Consider the following 17,368-nt stretch of genomic DNA (forward strand, 5'->3'; position numbering starts at 1 on the left):
CCTTGTTCCGGGTAGGACTCACCTGTGCGTCCATGATGTGGACACAGGAGACAGCCCACCTGTGAAGTCCAAGATCTACCGGATGTCAGACAAGGTGAAGGCCAGCATTCACAGTGAAGTCACTAAGATGCTGGAGCTAGAAGTGATCGAACCTTCTAGCAGCCCCTGGTCCAGTCCGGTGGTACTAGTACCAAAAGCTGCACCACCGGGTGCCCAACCGGAACTGAGGTTCTGTGTGGACTACCGGGGACTGAATTCAGTAACTAAAACTGATGCTCATCCGATCCCTAGGGCGGATGAATTGATTGACCGGCTGGGAGCTGCCCAATATCTAAGTACCTTTGACCTTACTTCTGGGTACTGGCAGATCTCTTTGACTGATGGAGCAAGGGAAAGGTCAGCCTTCTCCACGCCCAATGGCCACTACCAGTTCTGTGTGATGCCCTTTGGGCTCAAGAACGCACCTGCCACGTTTCAGCACCTGGTAAACCAGATCCTCACCGGAATGGAGAGTTTCTCTGCTGCTTATCTGGATGACATAGCCGTCTTCAGTAACAGCTGGGAGGATCACTTGCGTCACCTGCAAGCTGTTCTCCAGGCCCTGAGACAAGCTGGATTAACGATCAAGGCCAGCAAGTGCCAGATCGGGCAGGGGTCGGTAGTGTACCTTGAACACTTGGTGGGTAGGGGAGCGGTGCAACCCCTCCAGGCGAAGATCGAGGCCATCATGGCCTGGGAACCCCCCAAGACACAGACTGAGGTCCGAGCTTTTCTGGGCCTCACGGGATACTACCGCCGCTTCGTGAAGGGGTACGGTACCATCGTAGCCCCTCTCACGGAGCTCACGTCCAAGAAACAACCTCGACGGGTAGTCTGGACGGAGGCTTGTCAGCAGGCCTTTGTGAAGCTGATACAAGCCATGTGCGAGGCCCCGGTCTTAAGGGCCCCAGACTTTTCCAAGAAGTTCATTGTCCAGACAGATGCATCAGAACATGGCATTGGGGCAGTGTTATCGCAACTCAATGAAGAGGGTCTGGATCAACCCGTGGTCTTCCTATCCCGGAGACTACTTCCCAGGGAACAGAAGTGGAGTGCAATAGAGCGTGAAGCCTTTGCAGTGGTATGGGCTCTGAAGAAGTTGCGGCCATACCTGTTTGGCTCGCACTTCCTGGTTCAGACCGACCACAGACCCCTTCGTTGGCTGATGCAGATGAAGGGGGAGAATCCCAAGTTGTTGAGGTGGTCTATTTCCCTACAGGGAATGGACTTTCAGGTGGAACATCGACCTGGAGTGGACCACGCCAATGCAGACGGTCTCTCAAGGTATTTCCGCCTTAGTGATGAGAACTCCCAAGGGGTTGGGTAGCTCTCCCCACTTTCAGCTGGGGGGGACGCGTGTTAGACCTGTCAGCCCTTTGGGTGGTCCCTCCTCATCATTATTTATTTTGTCCCACTTTTGCCTCAAACCCTGTTAGTATTTTTCCTTTTTGGGAACCACCAGACTTTTTCGTATTGATGCAGATTCAGGGAGCCATTTTATCTACCCCTGGAACTTCTGTCTGAGGGCCTGGAGCACAAAATGGTGGCCACCTGTGACATCATCAGAACCCACTGGAACCTACTAGAACCTTCTGCAACATTCTGGAACCCTGTGACAGTTGGAGGCGGTTTGGAATGTTGGGAAGCTAAGCCAGAGTTGACAGTTGGAGCTGGCAGTTGGCACCTGACTGGTGAAGAGAGAGCAGCAGAAACCTGAAGGAGGAAGGAGTGAGGCAGCAGGGGTGGAAACTTGTGCCTGGAGTGGGGTCCATAAACCCACCCTTGATACTAGTCCCTACTGACTGAGCCCAGCCTGGAGCCCTGTGTGGGAGAAAGCAAGAAAAACCATCTTAAGGACCTGGACAGCAGGAACAGGCCTTAGAAGTAAAGAAAAGCAAGAATCTGACCTGTTTATTGGTTTCCCTGGAGTCCGACGTCGAGAAGCCTGAGACCTGGAGCCCGAGGTGGAGAAGCGGCGCTGACTGGAAAGCAGACGTCGTACCCGGAGCCGCCAGAGGTCGAGAGGGGGCGCCGACGGAGGTCGTGGAGAGTACCCGAGGTAGAGGAGGAAGTCACCCGAGGTCGAGTGAGCGGCGTCGACGGGGGAGTGAAGTCCGCCCTCCGGAGTCGCCGGAGACCGAGGTGAAGCGTGCCGGAGGTCGGGAGTGGAGATCGCACTCCGGAGTCGCCGGAACCTGAAGAGAATCGTGCCGGAGGTCGGGAGTGGAGGTCGTACTCCGGAGTCGCCGGAACCTGAAGAAGGGAGCACCGGAGGTCGGGAGTGGAGATCGCACTCCGGAGCCGCCGGAAGTCGACATCGAGCCAAGGCCGCCCGACGTCATCGAACCGGAGCCGCCCGAAGTCGACATCGAGCCAAGACTGCCCGACGTCATTGAACCGGAGGTCGACATCGAGCCGAGGCCGCCGACATCGAACCGGAACCGCCTACCGGCGTCGTCAAGAACTGACATTGCGCCGAGGCCGCCGACATCGAACCGGAACCGCCTCACGGCGTCGACACGACTCCAGCGGCGTCAGAGCTTCATAAAAAGGGCAGTAAGTGGAATAGAGGGCGCCTAAGGCCCTGTGGAGCCCTGAGAGACTATCCTAGGGGCTAGAGAGGTGCTGGAACCAGCTTGATTGTGCCAGGGGTGAGCTGAGACTAAAACAGAGGGGTTGTGTAGTGTGGGAGAGCCAGATCTCTAGATTCCCCCTTGATCTACCTCAGTTTAGGCCTCAGCCTTGTCCAAGCCAGGGAGTATACCCCTCAGGCCATCCACCTAACCATAAGCTGTGACTGGGCCAAATCAGCCCATAGTATTTTCAATGTGATCTGATTTTACAAATGTCATTGTTGGCTGATATTATTTATTGAGGGTACTGTATTTATTGTATTTATCTAAGTTATTCCTGTGATGTATTTATTGTCCTGAGCTAACTTATTCCTGCACAGTATTTATTGCCTCACAGTATTTATTTGACCTGATCCTATTTATTGCACCTGTAAAGTGTTATTATTTATTTGACCTGCACTTTTTAAGAAAAAGCTTTGTGTACTGTGATTGTATTATTATTTATTTAATCAGCAACTAAGAGAAAAGAAGATAAAGAGATATATTTTCAGTATAATTTTTAAGGTGTAGTGTCGTTTTTGGAACGGATGCACGCATGGTTATTGTGTGGGTATGACGTATGCTTAACACGGTGCCTGACCCCTGACCACTCGAGCCAAGCTACCACAGTGTATGTCTGGAAAAATCCCATTACCACCACCCTTCCGGTGTGGGAGTGGGGTTTGTCTAACACCTAGACACTGAAGTTTAGGAATTTCCCTCCGCCACAATGAATTCAGGACAATCTGGCTATGATGCCGATGTTTCAGTCTTGTTCCTAGCTCACACTGAGAGCAGGCCCGAGGCCTCTTCACCTCCTGCATCCTCCTCGTCAGCTATGCCGGGTGGCACATGCAGGCTCTGCATTGGAATTTGAAGTTACAGTGGACCCAGCATTTAGGCAATCGGAGCAGTGCCGTCCAGGTCTCTGAGGTAGCGGCTCAAGATCGGCAGGGTTGGCTGCTTGAACACAATTGGTCCAGCAACAGGCCCCTCTCCCTTCCAAACCTAAAGGTGACGGTGGTGACAGATGCTTCCGTTCTGCGATGGGGAGGTAATCCAGGGTTGGTGGAGGTCAGACCACTCTGGTCCCAGCCATAGGCCCAGCTCCACATAAACATCTGCTGAGGTTGAGGCCCATTTGGCTTTGAAGGCCTTCCTGCCATTCATCAAGGGGAAGCTGCTGTAGGTTCTCAAGGACAACTCCACTGCCATGTGGTACTGCAACAAGTAGGGCGGAGGGGGGTCCTTGGTCCTGTGTCAGGCGGGTCTGTAACTCTGTAGATGGCTGGTAGGTCAGGGTTTTTTCCTGAACCTTGCAGTGTGCCTGAATGCCAGAGTGGATAAACTAAGTAGGTAGTGTCTGGTGGATTGCAGGTTATGTCTACGTCCTTGGATGTAGCAGGGCGTCTTCCGATTGTGAAGGAAACCCTGCCTAGATCTTTTTGCCACAATCAAGCACACCCGGTGTTAAAGATTTTGTACATTGGAGTTTCTGCAAGAACACTCGATAGTGGAAGTATTTCAGCTTGAATAGAACACCGGACTCCTGTACCCCTCTCCTGCCCAGAACTCTGAAAAAGATTAGTAACGGGGAGAGGATGTGGCCTCACGGCTAGAGCGGTCAACTTCGAAGCTGGGGAACTGGGTTTGAGTATCGGCAACGACGCTCAACATCCTGTTATTGTGAGCAAATCACTTAATCTGCCTGTGCCTAATAAAAATGAATGTGTCCTTGTGTAACGAAACTGGTGCTCATGTAAAGCGCTCTGGTACCCAATATCTTCAGGTCTAGTTTGCGCTATAAAACTGTAAAAAAAAAAAAAAAAAAAACGCCATTCCTAGATCATTTTGGTATCTCCAGATTGGGCCAGGAGAATGTGGTGCCCAGACCTTCTGGGCATGAGCATTTGACCTTGTCAGATCAGTGTGAGTTCCTGTCTCAGAAACAGAGCGAGTGCCTCCACCTGAATCTGCGCAGCCTATACCTACATGCATGGAGATGGAGCACTGAAAACTGATTCTGTGTCATCTGCCGCCTGAAGTGGATGGCACCTTTGCCACCAGGCACCTTTGCACAAAATCCATTTATGCCGCAAGTCTCTGACCCTTTACAAGTAAATCTGTTGGATGGACGTCTTTATGTATGTTTTATCTTTTGACCTGCGAAGTCTTGCAGTAGGCAGCATTAAAGGTTATTTGTCAGGTCTTTCTACATTAGCCAGATCAACCGTCATTGTTTAAGTTACCTGTTGTGATGAAATGTATTGTTTATGCACATTTCCTCCTAAACAGTTTAGGATGGTATTGCCGTTTCTCATGTGTACGTACATCCTTCACTCTGCCAGCATGCTTCGATTCCCCTCTCGCATCAGAAAAGGAGAAGGGGCTTCATCGGTTGGACTCCAAAAAGGCTTTCAGCTTTTACATTGATTGTACCAGGGTCCATTGAGCGGATGGGTGCCTGTTTGTGGGGTTATCTGGAGCACAGAAAAGAAGGGTGTGCAGAAGAAGACCCTGTTGAGGTAGATAGCCCTCCCTCTGCATTAACATTTGCTAGGCACTGGCTAAGAAGCTTTCTCTGGAAGGTCTGAGGACCATTCCACTAGAGCTAAGGCTGCTACCACTGCGTTGACACACAGAATACCTTTCCTCGACGTCTTCCAGGCTTCGACCTGGGCATTAGTACACAGGTTTATGAAGCAGTACTGCTTGACAGCGAGGCCTGGAGGGCGGGGCTTTTTGCCTGCTTGGTCCTACAGAACTTTTTGAAAAAAGAACAATCCTGTGCACACATACAATTAATTAAATCAAAATTGACATGAGTAAGTACAACTTGACAAAAGAAACATCCGCATATATATTAGTAATTCTGTTTAATATGCGTATCCAGCCGACACGTGTTTCATCGTGGGACGAGTAAAGCACGACTCTTCAGGGCTGAAGCTAATGCCAAAGTGACAGTAGATACCCTCCACCGGTGATAATTCCAACCCGGTAGGGTAACGCAAAATGTAAGCGATGGGTCAGTAGATCTGAGCAAATAGGTATAATCTCTCCAAAAATTCAGCAAAAACAAGGGTCTTAGATAGCTTCCAGCCGCCAGTCACGTAAAAATCAGTGGTAAAGACAACGTATCCTTAAATAGTAATTCCAGCCCGTAAGTGTCAGGCAACGATTTCTGCTAGAAAACGTCTATGCAAACAAGTGTAAGTAGAAAGATGTATCAAAACATCCTGGCGGCATCCATTCCGTATGCGAGTGAACTTTTTGGTTTGAGTCCATTCCACAGACTTGCCACCTAGACAGGTACTGGTTTGATGTCTATTCTAAGGTGATGCGTCTACAGTTAGAAGTAGCCATCAAAAGTGCAACTTACTTATCTTTTTTAATGCTTTTTCTGGTAGATATTCTTACTCGAGGTTCTTCATGGTCCTCCCACTTCCTTGTCCTGCGGAGTGGCCTCTTTTTAACATCTAAAAGGGTCCCAAGTTAGCACTGTGCACACTGGCACTAGCAATCGTTCACGCTCTGCGCCCGAGGATACGGAAAGGAAAAATCCAGGAAGTGACATCAACGCGTAGAATCGGCCCATGTATGCAGCTCTGCTCCATCATTTCAAGGGCTGTGCGGGGTAAGCGTGGAGCCGCGGACCCCTCCATGCGATGCGCAGGAGCATTGTAACGGAGAAAACATTTCTGGGTCTGGCCTGTGTACTTCCCATATCGACTAATTCTTATGGTTACTCATATTCGTTTCCAGACTTGCGAATGGTATGCACAATATGTATTCCTCTTCTCGGTTAGTACACATTCCACCTTAGCAAACTATATGTATACTTAAAAAGTGCGAGCGTCATTTTCTCACATCCAAGTCTGATACTACTACAAGCGGTTAATAGATTGTGCATTTACCACTAGTGGCCGCCAGATGGCACTCTTTCCTAACCATAATTGTGGTTTTTGGCTCTTGCGCTTTAGAATTGTCCAGTCTGTTATTAAGATTCATTCACATTTTCTTTACCCATCGCAATAACTTAATTATTTGGCACGTTATTGCCTTTCTACATTGTTAGACACATTATTGTTATGTTTTCTAATCCCCTCCAGTTGATCAACTTTCTTCGTTGATATTGCACAATTCTTCCAACTTCCTAACGGTGTGCCGTGTTTTCTAGTGCTTGGTCTGGTGCTGCATGCGGAGGCCAAATGGTCAGTCGGTGGGGGCTTTAGGTGAAAATGGCATCTAAAACCCACCCACCGCCTCCCATCATGAAGGAATCACCCTACATTGGGCATGCTTACCAGAAACTAAGATGGAAACAACAATGTATTAAATCCATGATTACGAAAAAAACGCGCGCACTTGTAATACACACTGCTTCCGGTAGAGGGCACTACGTGTTTATATCCAGTAAAATGTGCAGTGGCAGCTATTGTGCATAGTAAGCAAGCCTGTGTCTCAGGTGCGCGTTAGTCACTACTAACGCTAACGGTCAGCGTCCTTCTCGAGAATGTTTGAAATAAATTACTCCAAGCGTGCATTTTATGACCGTGTTGAAAGTGAAATGCTAAAAGTAGCAGGCGTTGCGAGCAGCCCTCAGATCCTCTCGTGAGCTCAGTGATGTCTCTTTCGGACTCGTGAAAAAGCCTCCAAAGCAAGAAGTGTGCTCTGGCATCAAGGAACGGATGGCATCCTCGGCAAATATCAATGGAAAGCATTTTGAACATGGGGTAATTATGAGTACCCATCATTCATTTTTCATATTAGATAACGTATTTATTTGTGTCTCAACCCCCAGCTGACAGGTTTTAGTAAGTAAACCTAACTTTGTCCCAAGACTTCACCGTGTCATTTTCTTGAACTAAGTGCTTGTCTCCTATTATCAGCTTGTCATATTTTGTTTACATTTCTTTTTTAGTAAAAGTATTTTCCCTATCTGACAGGTTTTAGTTATAGCTAAAAAAACAGGATTTGGTCCTGAAGCATCTGCCCATCATTATTAAGGACACACTTTGTCCCCGAATATCATCTTGTCGTTTAAAAAAAATACTGTATGGAATTTCAAATTCAAATTAATTATTTGTTTTTAAAACTCCTCTTAAGTGCAACGGGGCGCATAGTCCCAGCAAGTGCCTCCGTTCCATTATCCCCCCGGGCCTGAAGACCGAGGCTGCAGTCCGTGCAGGAGATATTTCACAAACTCCGCTTCCGCAGGCTGATCTCAGCGTAGCGCTCTCCTGGTCTCTGCTGCCCGGTTCCTGTGCACCAGGGTCAGAGACATCCGGCCAAGAGGGTGGCTGGTGTGTGCTCAGATAGGACCGCGCTGCCCAGAAGGCAATTGAGGTTCTAACTCGAATGCGCGGGCTACACATGGTCCAATAAATGACCCTAGTACTTGTGAGTGTAAGGTGGCGGCGAGTCCTTAAACATGGGTAGTGTGATTCCTGGCATAAGCATGGCTAGCGTTGTAGGAAGTCTCCAAGATAATGTGTGGACTTAAAACTCCTTTGTGTGGACGTGGGTTCTAGCCAAAAGAGAGCATTTTGTGAGTATACCCTGTGGAGGTGTTAAGGGACAGCTCTAGATTTTGGTCTATTATAAACACCCCTTTTTTTTGTGGGGAGGATAATGAAGCTCAGGAATGTAATATCACAGAGGCCCAGTGGCTCTCTCCCTTTGAGGTGACTTATGAGTCCAGGGGGGCATCGGATTGCATCCCCTGGTCTTCGTTCCATCAAGTTAGTGCGCCGATTGAGTTTAATGTGGGGGAAATTGAGAAAGCCATAAGAGATACGGCTAGTAACAAAGCGCTGGGCCCAGACTGCGTCCCTGTAGACCTCTATAAAAGTAATCCTTAATTTTGGGCTAAAATCCGTGCCAATGTTTTTAGTGCTGTGGGTTCAGCAGGGTTCCCGGCATCTTGGTCAAAATCAATTATTATTCCCATTTTTAAAAAGGAGCAGAGAGGGGATCCTCGGTGTTATAGACCGATATCCCTTATTGATTCCTCTGTGAAACTTTTAGGAAAGGTAATCTTAACTAAAATTACAGATTGGGTAAATGAGAGGGGGATTCTATCTAACATGCAATATGGATTTAGATGTGGGAGGAGCACTATGGATCAGTGTTTGAATCTGTATTTACTAATAGGCAAATATACCATGGCTAAAGAGGGTTGTTTGAGGATGGCATTTATGGATCTATCCTCTTGCATTTGACCTGGTTAACAGGTCAAAGCTATGGCATATTTTGTTGGAAAAGGGACTTGATCCTTGTCTAGTTTATTTTTTTGCTAATCTCCATCAAGATCTTACTGCTTCGGTTAGGATATCCCAGGTTGGTGATTGCACTAGATCTTTTAAATCGGGCAGGGGCGTCCGGCAGGGATGCATTTTGGCACCCCTGCTTTTTACTCTTTATATTAATGATCTGGATAAATCACTTGTGGAGCAGCTCTGGATATTCCGCGTGTGGGAGACTGCCCAATCCCTGTTCTCCTATACGCGGATGACGTTGTACTTTTAGCCCGCACTACGGTAGGCCTGCAGCGGCTTTTAGATGCTTTTGGGGCGTTTATGCACTCTTTGGACTTGATTGTGAACAATGGAGTCACACACTGTCAGTAGGTCACAGAGCTAGAAAAACGAAACCATTCTACTGTAATGGAGTGGAAGTTTCCTCCGTGTCCTCTTTTACTTACCTGGGGTCCTTTTTGACGATAGGTCATCATGGGTTTTGCAACAAAAAGTTAAAAAGAACGCAGTCACACAATCTTCTTTATATCTTTTAGGGTTTGCACAGCGGTTGGGGGCCAGACCGATAGAGGCTATTCTAAAGGTCTATAGAGCTAAGTGTTTGGCCATTGCGGCCTATGGATCCTCTATATGGGGCTACAAAGATCAGGTTGGGATACAGATAACTGAAAATACATTCTTAGAGTCTTCAGTCTGTACCACAATCCACCCCATCGTATGCTATACATCAGGAGTTAGGGCTAGGTTACGTTACTGATATTTTGAGTACAGCTCCGTTGCTTTGCTGGCTCAAAACTTGGCTAAACCCTGATTTAACCCTGAATCATATGATCTTACGAGACTGCGTTAAGCTAGAGAAGTCCTCTAAAATGAAGTGGCTGTTGTATGTTAAAAGCATGTTATACAAAATAGGACAGCCAGAACTTTATGAGGACCCTGATAAAATCCGGAAGGCGGATGTGATGTGGGTAAAATTGAATTTTAAGAATTTTTTGATGCTGAGGCGAGAACAACAGGAGTTATGCAAACCTTTAGTTAGGGCTCATTCCTTGTTAAAAACAACTATTAATATGGAACCTTACCTGTCAATGGTAAATAAGCCTTATCGCTTGCTCCTAATTAGGCTCCGCTTTAATTTGATTCACTTCACAATGGGGGATTACAAAGGATGGTGTAATCCTGATGACGCAGAACCCTGCCAATGCGACAAATTCTCATCCCAGGATACTTTACATTTTATGATGTTCTGTGACTTTTATTCTAATATTTGCATGAGATTTCTGGTACCCATCCTGAGAGGAAGGGGTTTTTCTCAGGTTAGACCAGCGTTAGGTTTTCTACAGTCATTGAGTAACCCTGGTGACATTTTTAATATTGCATCTTTTCTCGTAGCGGCGGCGAGGTTAAAGAAAAAAAGAAACTTGATGATTCCTTCTTAATTAAGAGTTTATGGACTATTGTTATTTTTAAAATTGTGGTAACTCAGATAGGGGATTTTATCCTGTGATAGTGTTTTAAATATTAAGCTTAAATGAACTGCTACATTGTCCTTGTATTTTAATTATTATGTTAAATGATCTGTAATATTGTCTGTCTGTTTGTTTTGTACTTTTATGATTTTAATTAATCGAATAAAGTGGATTGACTGACTGACTGACTGAGTATACCCAAGAAGTTAGAATGCAAGACTCACAGAGTAAATGCTGATGCATACATTATGCTTTGGTAAAATCTATTGATAAAATGGAATATTATCTAACATTGGATATGCCGGTGAACCATAGAAGATTTTTAATATATTTTCTACTCAATATGTTCCTGTTGCTTGTAGCAGGATGACATAGGCCACAAGACCCTCCCGTATGTTTTTGTTATGAGTTCTCTGCGCTGGACACTTTACACATCATACTAATTTGCTTTAAATGGGCTAATCTGTGTCAAAAGTATATTCGCCCATTATTTGCACATCTGAATTTCAATCAAGCAAGACCTGCCCTTTTATATCTACAATTTTTAGATAATTTTACTGTTTGTTGGTATGTATCGAGATTTTTAATAGCTGTGTATTATGCTTCTGCTTGAGACTGAATCGTATAGAACTTACTTAATGATATTAACTGATGTTCTTAATATTTTTGTATGATTATTTTTATTGTACTTTTATGATTGTCGATGTCAATCGAATAAAGTAATTATTGATTGACTGAAGTGAAATAGGTCTCGAATTACAAGAGTTTGCGCTATTGGCACTGTAAATGACAATGCCGTTTATTTATGTGTTAATTATCAAAACAGAGAAATAAAAGGCATTGTCATTTACAATGCCAATAGTGCAAACTTCCACAAATGCCAGACCTATTGCATTGCAAATGCTTGTTGTCGCTTTTTGCACCCAAGCAGCATTTTGTTCTCAGCACCTTTGGATTGGACCCTGCAGTGCATGAGATACTATTTTCTCTCCTGCTCTCCCCATCGTTCTGTTCCCGTCTCTTTATGAAAGAATTAGACCCTCCCCCTCAGACCCTTTGCACTTCTAGGGCCGCATCTGCTGAATTGGCAGTTGGACATCTGTAAAACATTTTAAAAACCATTTCAAGATGGTTTTGAATGCGCCTGCATACATGGTAGCCACATTGAAATGGCTTTTCGTAAATGTTTTAAGAAAAAACATTCCAACCTTTCCAAGATGGCTCTGTATGCGAGCACAATTGACCATAGGCAATAGTGCATTGGCGACACCGACTGCCTTTGCTAGTGTTTGTTCTGTCTTGATATCAGCTGCTTAAGGGGGGACCCAGGGGGTGCAGGGCGTGAGCCAGGTCTCCCCCTGGGTGGCTTCGCACAATGGAGCGGCCACCCAGGTGTAGGTAGGGGTTTGTAATTAGGTGGGCGCGCGGCGCGGGGAAAGTGTTAAGTAGAGGGAGGCAAGGGCGGGAAAATCACTGGGCCCTCGGGAGCGGGGAGGAGGGGCTGGTTGCTTTTTGAACCACCCACCCCTTTTTTCATAGTCATTGTTTTTTCTTCCCCCCCCCCCCTCCTTTTTTCTTGGTGTTGGCATTAAGCCGATGTTCTTTTTGCCACGATAAGACAGGTTGTTTTTCTTGTGTTTTGTTTTTCAGGCCTGATAGTGTCCTGGGTAGGCGGGGTTTTGCTGGGGGGGTGGGCAGCCTTGAGCGGGTTAGCCTATCCTCCAACGGGGGAGGGGGGGAGCAGTCACGTGAACAGGAAATGAGAAGTAGGGGAAAATGCACACAGGGTCAGTATTCTGTTTAGGGGTGGGGTTTTTTACATTGGGGGTAGGTTTTGGGGAGATTTGAAGACAAATTTTGGAAAGTTATTGCATTGCAGAAAATTATGATTTGGCACCTGTCTTAATAAAGTGGCCTTTTTTGCTAACAAGTAAGTGGTGGTTGGTGATTTATTGTGCGACTGGTACTGCTTTGGCCAATGTACGTAACAAATGTTGTTTAAAAAAATTCAGCCCGTTCTTAGCACATTTTGAGAGACGACGCCTTCTTGCCCCCACTGTACCAATGAGTATTAGTTTTCAGTATAAACCATAGAGAAAGGAGACCTGTCCTTGTCTCCGTGGGGCAAGAGCGTCTGGCGGGAAGATGGCGGGGGCTGGTGTTTACAGTATAAACCATCGAGAAAGGAGACTTGTCCCGGTCTCCGTGGGGCAAGAGCGTCTGGCGGGACGATGGCGGGGGCTGGTGTTTTCAGTGTTATCTGCCCTCCGTATAACCCTCTGACTGACTGTGGCTCTGTGTCCCCTCAGCATCGCGCAGGAGCTGTTGGAAGACGCCGTGGAGGACGTGGCCGCAGAGTTGCAGGATCTGTGCGAGGGTTACGCAGAGGCCGTCTTCACCTCCGAGTTCTTGCAGCCTGTGCAGTGAGGGATGGAGTCTGGGATCTCACACATCACCGACACCAGCCCGTGTGCTGTGCGTTGTGCGCACTGATGGACGCTGACCTGAACACCTGGAGACATTGCTTCATATAGTGTGACAAGTTAAGTGTATTCATGGCTTGTTTTTACCTCCCGTGGCCTTCTGTGGTCTCAAATGTGCCTGCTGACAGTGAATTTGGAGAAAGGGTCAGTAATACCTTCAGAAGCACAGCCAGTTGTAAGGCCAGGCAATATGAAGACAGATCACGTCCTTCCTATGTTTTTGTGCAAGTTACCAGAGCAGAGGTTTGTACTTTAGGTTAATTGCTCCTTTTATTTATCCCATCACTGTGACTCTTTTTGGTGGTGGTAATGCGGATTACTTCTTCCTTTTGTGGAACCTGCCATTGATCGAGGATGAATCGCACAACACATGTAAATGGTTTACAAACTCCTGAAGAATAACCAAAAATCATATTAATTTCATTGTCTTTCATCCTTCAAAATATAGCCTATTTCGAAGGTAAAATGGTGTCCAAGAAGTATTAAAAGGGGTCCAGGACAGGGCAGGTGATTTAGACAAAAAGACCAAACGTGAGCAGGTTTAGTCCTCTTTTTTAGTTTAATGAGACTTCCTGCCCCTGTGAATGTTTCCTGTTTGTTTTATTCCTCTGATTTACGAATAACCTTTATCGAATATTTTGTTGTGTTAAGACCCAAATTAAGTCTCTAATCTTATTTCCCGATACGTGTCATAAAACGTTTTTTGATTTCAGTGGATCATAAAAGCAACACAAATACATTTCAAACAGCAATACATAAATGTAAAACTTTGCAAGGAAGCTTTACAGAATTAAAGTTTTTTTTAATTGTGAGAGTGCAGTCCTACACGATGTAATTATCAACAAAACAACAATGTTTTAGATTCATTTCTATGGACTGTCTAAATAATAACTAATTGATTATCCGTATTGGCATCATTGTTTGGTTTTGACACGAAATTATAGCAGCAAACAAAAAACTTTTTTTTTTTTTTTAAGAACCCACACTAACGCGGAGTGAAGAAAACTTGGCGAATGGAGTGGAGTTCACCGCCCAGGCCTACCTAATACCGACAACCCTGCCCAAAAAATTGAGAACAGCTAGGGAGATTTCATAAGATCCTAACAAATCTAAGATTTTAAAACCATTTTTAAAGGAACTGGGGCTATGCAATCTCAGAAGCGGAAGTAAAAAAAGTTCCCCTCACAAGTGGTAAAGGGCAGAGAAAAATTGTATGGTGGATTGTATTGAAGAATTATCGCAAAGACCATGAGGTCGAGCCTGTATCCACCCACCTTGCTAGGCTGTTCACTTGAGTTTTTGGAGCCCACAGTCCACCCCAATATAGAAGCAGAAGGTGGAATATTAAGTTGGTGACATGTCGCTGACTCTACCCCCTACCTCATGGGCCTCTTACTTTTAGTGCCGGGGGCAGGTGACTGATGAGAGCCCCAGGACATATCCCAATGCAACTACAAGAAAGAAAGTGTGCGGTGGACCCTGGATGGTGGCAAGCTCGTCCAACTTGCTGCCATTTTGTTTTCTTTTAAATTAAAAAAGGCCCTGGGGAAACCGGATGCGTTGGGACATAATTTGGTACACGAATGTACCATGGGGCTGTCCCTTTAACTACTAGTGTCCTTTAGTGAATGTGTCCTCATTTAATACAGTATATGCATTTCCATCTTCTGTGTACAAGAGCAATTTTGTTTTTTCATAAGTACATGGTTTGTATGTACTCAGCAAGGGCCACATGTATCATTATTTCAAATAGCGATTACCTAATTGCAATTTTCTGCGAATTGCAATTAGGTAATCATTATTCCTAATATATAAAACTCCATGAGTTTCATTTAGCGCTTCCTAGGGGGTCGCAAATGGACCTACCTGATTAATATTAACGAGGTAGGTCGCAATTTGTAACCATTAGGAATCGCTGAAATCACGGGGATCTTTTCTTTTTTTTTAATGTAACCCGTTTTCTTTAAAGGAAAATGGGTTGCGCTTACAAGAAAAAAGTGAAAAGTTTTCTTTTCATTTTTCATGAGCAGGCCGTGGTCCTTAGGACCACGGCCTGCTCTTAAAAACGTTTTCGCCACCATTCACAAAGAGGAAGGGGTCCCTTGGGAACCCCTTCCCATTTACAAATTGGTTACCATCAGATTGAATATGATGTCAAACTGCGAATGTTTTGCAACCAGTATTTGGCTGCAAAATATTCTTTCATACCTCTGCAATTCGGTATTAGGAAGGAACGCCCTGAACACGCCCCTTCCTAATACCGAATCGCAAAATAGAGTGTGGTACATAGGAAAAGCCTTTTTTGCATTCGCAAACGAGCTGATTCTGCGACTCGACCTGTTTGTGAACGCAAAATAGCTTCATACATGTGGCCGCAAGTGTTTTTGGCATATAATCTGAATCATTTCTGGCCCTTCTTTACTAAGTATGTAGTTTACAATAGTTGGTGCTTTTTGTGATTTAGCTCTGCTAGTCTATTACCTTATTTTTAATGTTCTCTGATAGCTCCATTTAATTCTGAGGATCAATAAATACAAGAATTGATTTTGGATCCAGCAGTAAACCGGTCCCATAGTGACAAAATAAAGTGACACAAGAACAGTGTTTTTATTCATGCATTTGGTGGGACTAATGAGCAGGGGTTTCCCTCTCTCCTCAAGCACAATCATGACCAAGAACACCCCTTCTGACCATTCTTTGTATATGTACTGTCAAGTTGAATGCCTGTTTTTATAAAACCACAGCTTTCACATCTTTTTGTAAAGTCTGACCTCTGTATTTATTTGTTAAAAATCTCTTTAATTTATTTTCAAACACAATTATTTACATTTCCCTAAGATCAAATGTGAAATGTTTTTGAACGCTGGAGGACCTGTGGTTTCTTTTAATAAAATACTGGTTGGTTTTAATGAAACATGTGTTTGTCCGTTTTTATATATATATACTGTCTGGCTTTTAGTCAGTCAGGTTTTTACATATCCTGACAGGGTTTTAATCAGATACGTGTTTGCATGTTTTTATATGTGCTGACAGGGTGCTGATAAGGTGGATAAGAAGCAGTTAATAGGAGTGAGCAGACGCGGCCAATGCAGGTAAGAGCGGTGGGGCCGGTTGAGGGGGGATTTCAACATATGACCACGAAGTAAAATTAATTTAACTTTCCCTAGTGGTCGTCTGTCAACCCCCCGCCACCCCCCCCTCAATCTGGCCCCACCGCTCTTACCTGCATGGGCTGTAGCTTGGAGTTTGTTTGTGTGACAAACCCACTTCCTGATTTCTTCTGTCTAGAAAGCCCTCTCTACTTTAGAGTACCGGTTAATAAGACCATGTCTTACTATGTTACAGAGAATCAGGACGTTTTTCATATATGTATTGCAAATGAAAGTCTGGACTCCGCTCGTGTCTTAGCAGGAAAAAAAGAACAAAATCCGCTTTGTGGTATTTACGGGGAAAGAATAATGAGTGTGGACACCTGTTGTGTTGGGCAGTAGGCCCGCATAGCTAGCAGGGCGACACACACACACTCATTGCTGTACCGTAATATAACTGGCCTCGAGCACGTGCACCCGGGCCTTTTATTAACAGGCTCACGTCACTCGTTACACCTGTGAGGAAGGCGTGTGGGGGTGCAAGTGTGCCCACTCCCGTGGCTATTAACTCTATGCCTGTCGAGACACTAGAACGTGTCTTGCAGGACATAACATTCCTCCCAAATTTTAATAAAACAAAAGCTCTATAGTTCAAACTGTAGGAATGACCAATAACGAAATATACACCTCAGGGTCCATCAGTTTCTCGGGTCCGGCACCAGGAAGACGGCAGACAAGGGCTGGTGAGTTCAACTGTGGCAGGACACTCCGCAGGCATTCATCATTTAACCTGATCGGTTCAGGACACAAACTCTTGCTTGAAGATGTTATCTACGCACTAGGAACGTGCCGGTGTAAGCATCTCCTTTAGTCCCACGTAACTTCTGTCCGCTGACCTGGAAGATGGTATGTGGTGTGTAACAATAGTTCATTAACTGTGTGCGTCCAGATAATGGTGAGAGTCCAGGGTAAAAATTCACTGGATTATCTTTGGATCGCCTGAAGTCTCTCTTAGGCTGTCTTGCTGTATCCGGTGACCTGTCGGTGGGGCAATGTCTCTTCCAGCTCTCCCGCCTGGGGAGGCCCTTCGTCGGGTTTGCCACGGGACCGCTGGTTGACTGCGATGGGGGTGCGTGTGTGCCGGCTGGGGGCAGCTGTAAACCACCGAGGAGCCAGTAGCCATTCTCTCACACAAACCTCAAGGGTGTATGGATCTTGGTCAGGACATGCTCTCACTGCTGCAGTTCAGGTTCAGACCAGGTTAGCAGATAACCTCTGAGTCTTCTTGTTGGCTAGTTTGGCAATAGTGTAGGACTCCACTCCATGTGTATTCGAGATAGTGTCGGTTGACGCACGTGATGAGGACTGGCATGGTGGCATTGCCAGCTGTGTGGTGAGTCTGGACAATGGCGGGTGACG

At 45.6% G+C, this 17,368-nt stretch overlaps 1 protein-coding gene across 4 annotated transcripts in view; it reads left to right on the plus strand.

Annotated features, from left to right (window-relative positions):
* KIAA0753 (KIAA0753 ortholog) overlaps positions 1 to 13,890 on the plus strand; it is a 359,680-nt gene extending 345,790 nt beyond the window's left edge. For 3 of the 4 annotated variants that reach the window (XM_085649901.1, XM_085649900.1, XM_085649899.1), the window contains exon 17: positions 12,687 to 13,890. In XM_085649901.1, coding sequence (XP_085506027.1) covers positions 12,687 to 12,804 — 118 coding nt within the window. In that variant the 3' untranslated portion in view covers positions 12,805 to 13,890. The remainder of the gene's footprint in view (positions 1 to 12,686) is intronic. The other variant, XM_085649902.1, reaches the window with a different exon arrangement.
* Positions 13,891 to 17,368: the final 3,478 nt, after the last annotated feature.

The sequence above is a fragment of the Triturus cristatus genome, chromosome 3_2 (assembly GCF_964204655.1).
Source record: "Triturus cristatus chromosome 3_2, aTriCri1.1, whole genome shotgun sequence".
NCBI lineage: Eukaryota > Metazoa > Chordata > Amphibia > Caudata > Salamandridae > Triturus > Triturus cristatus.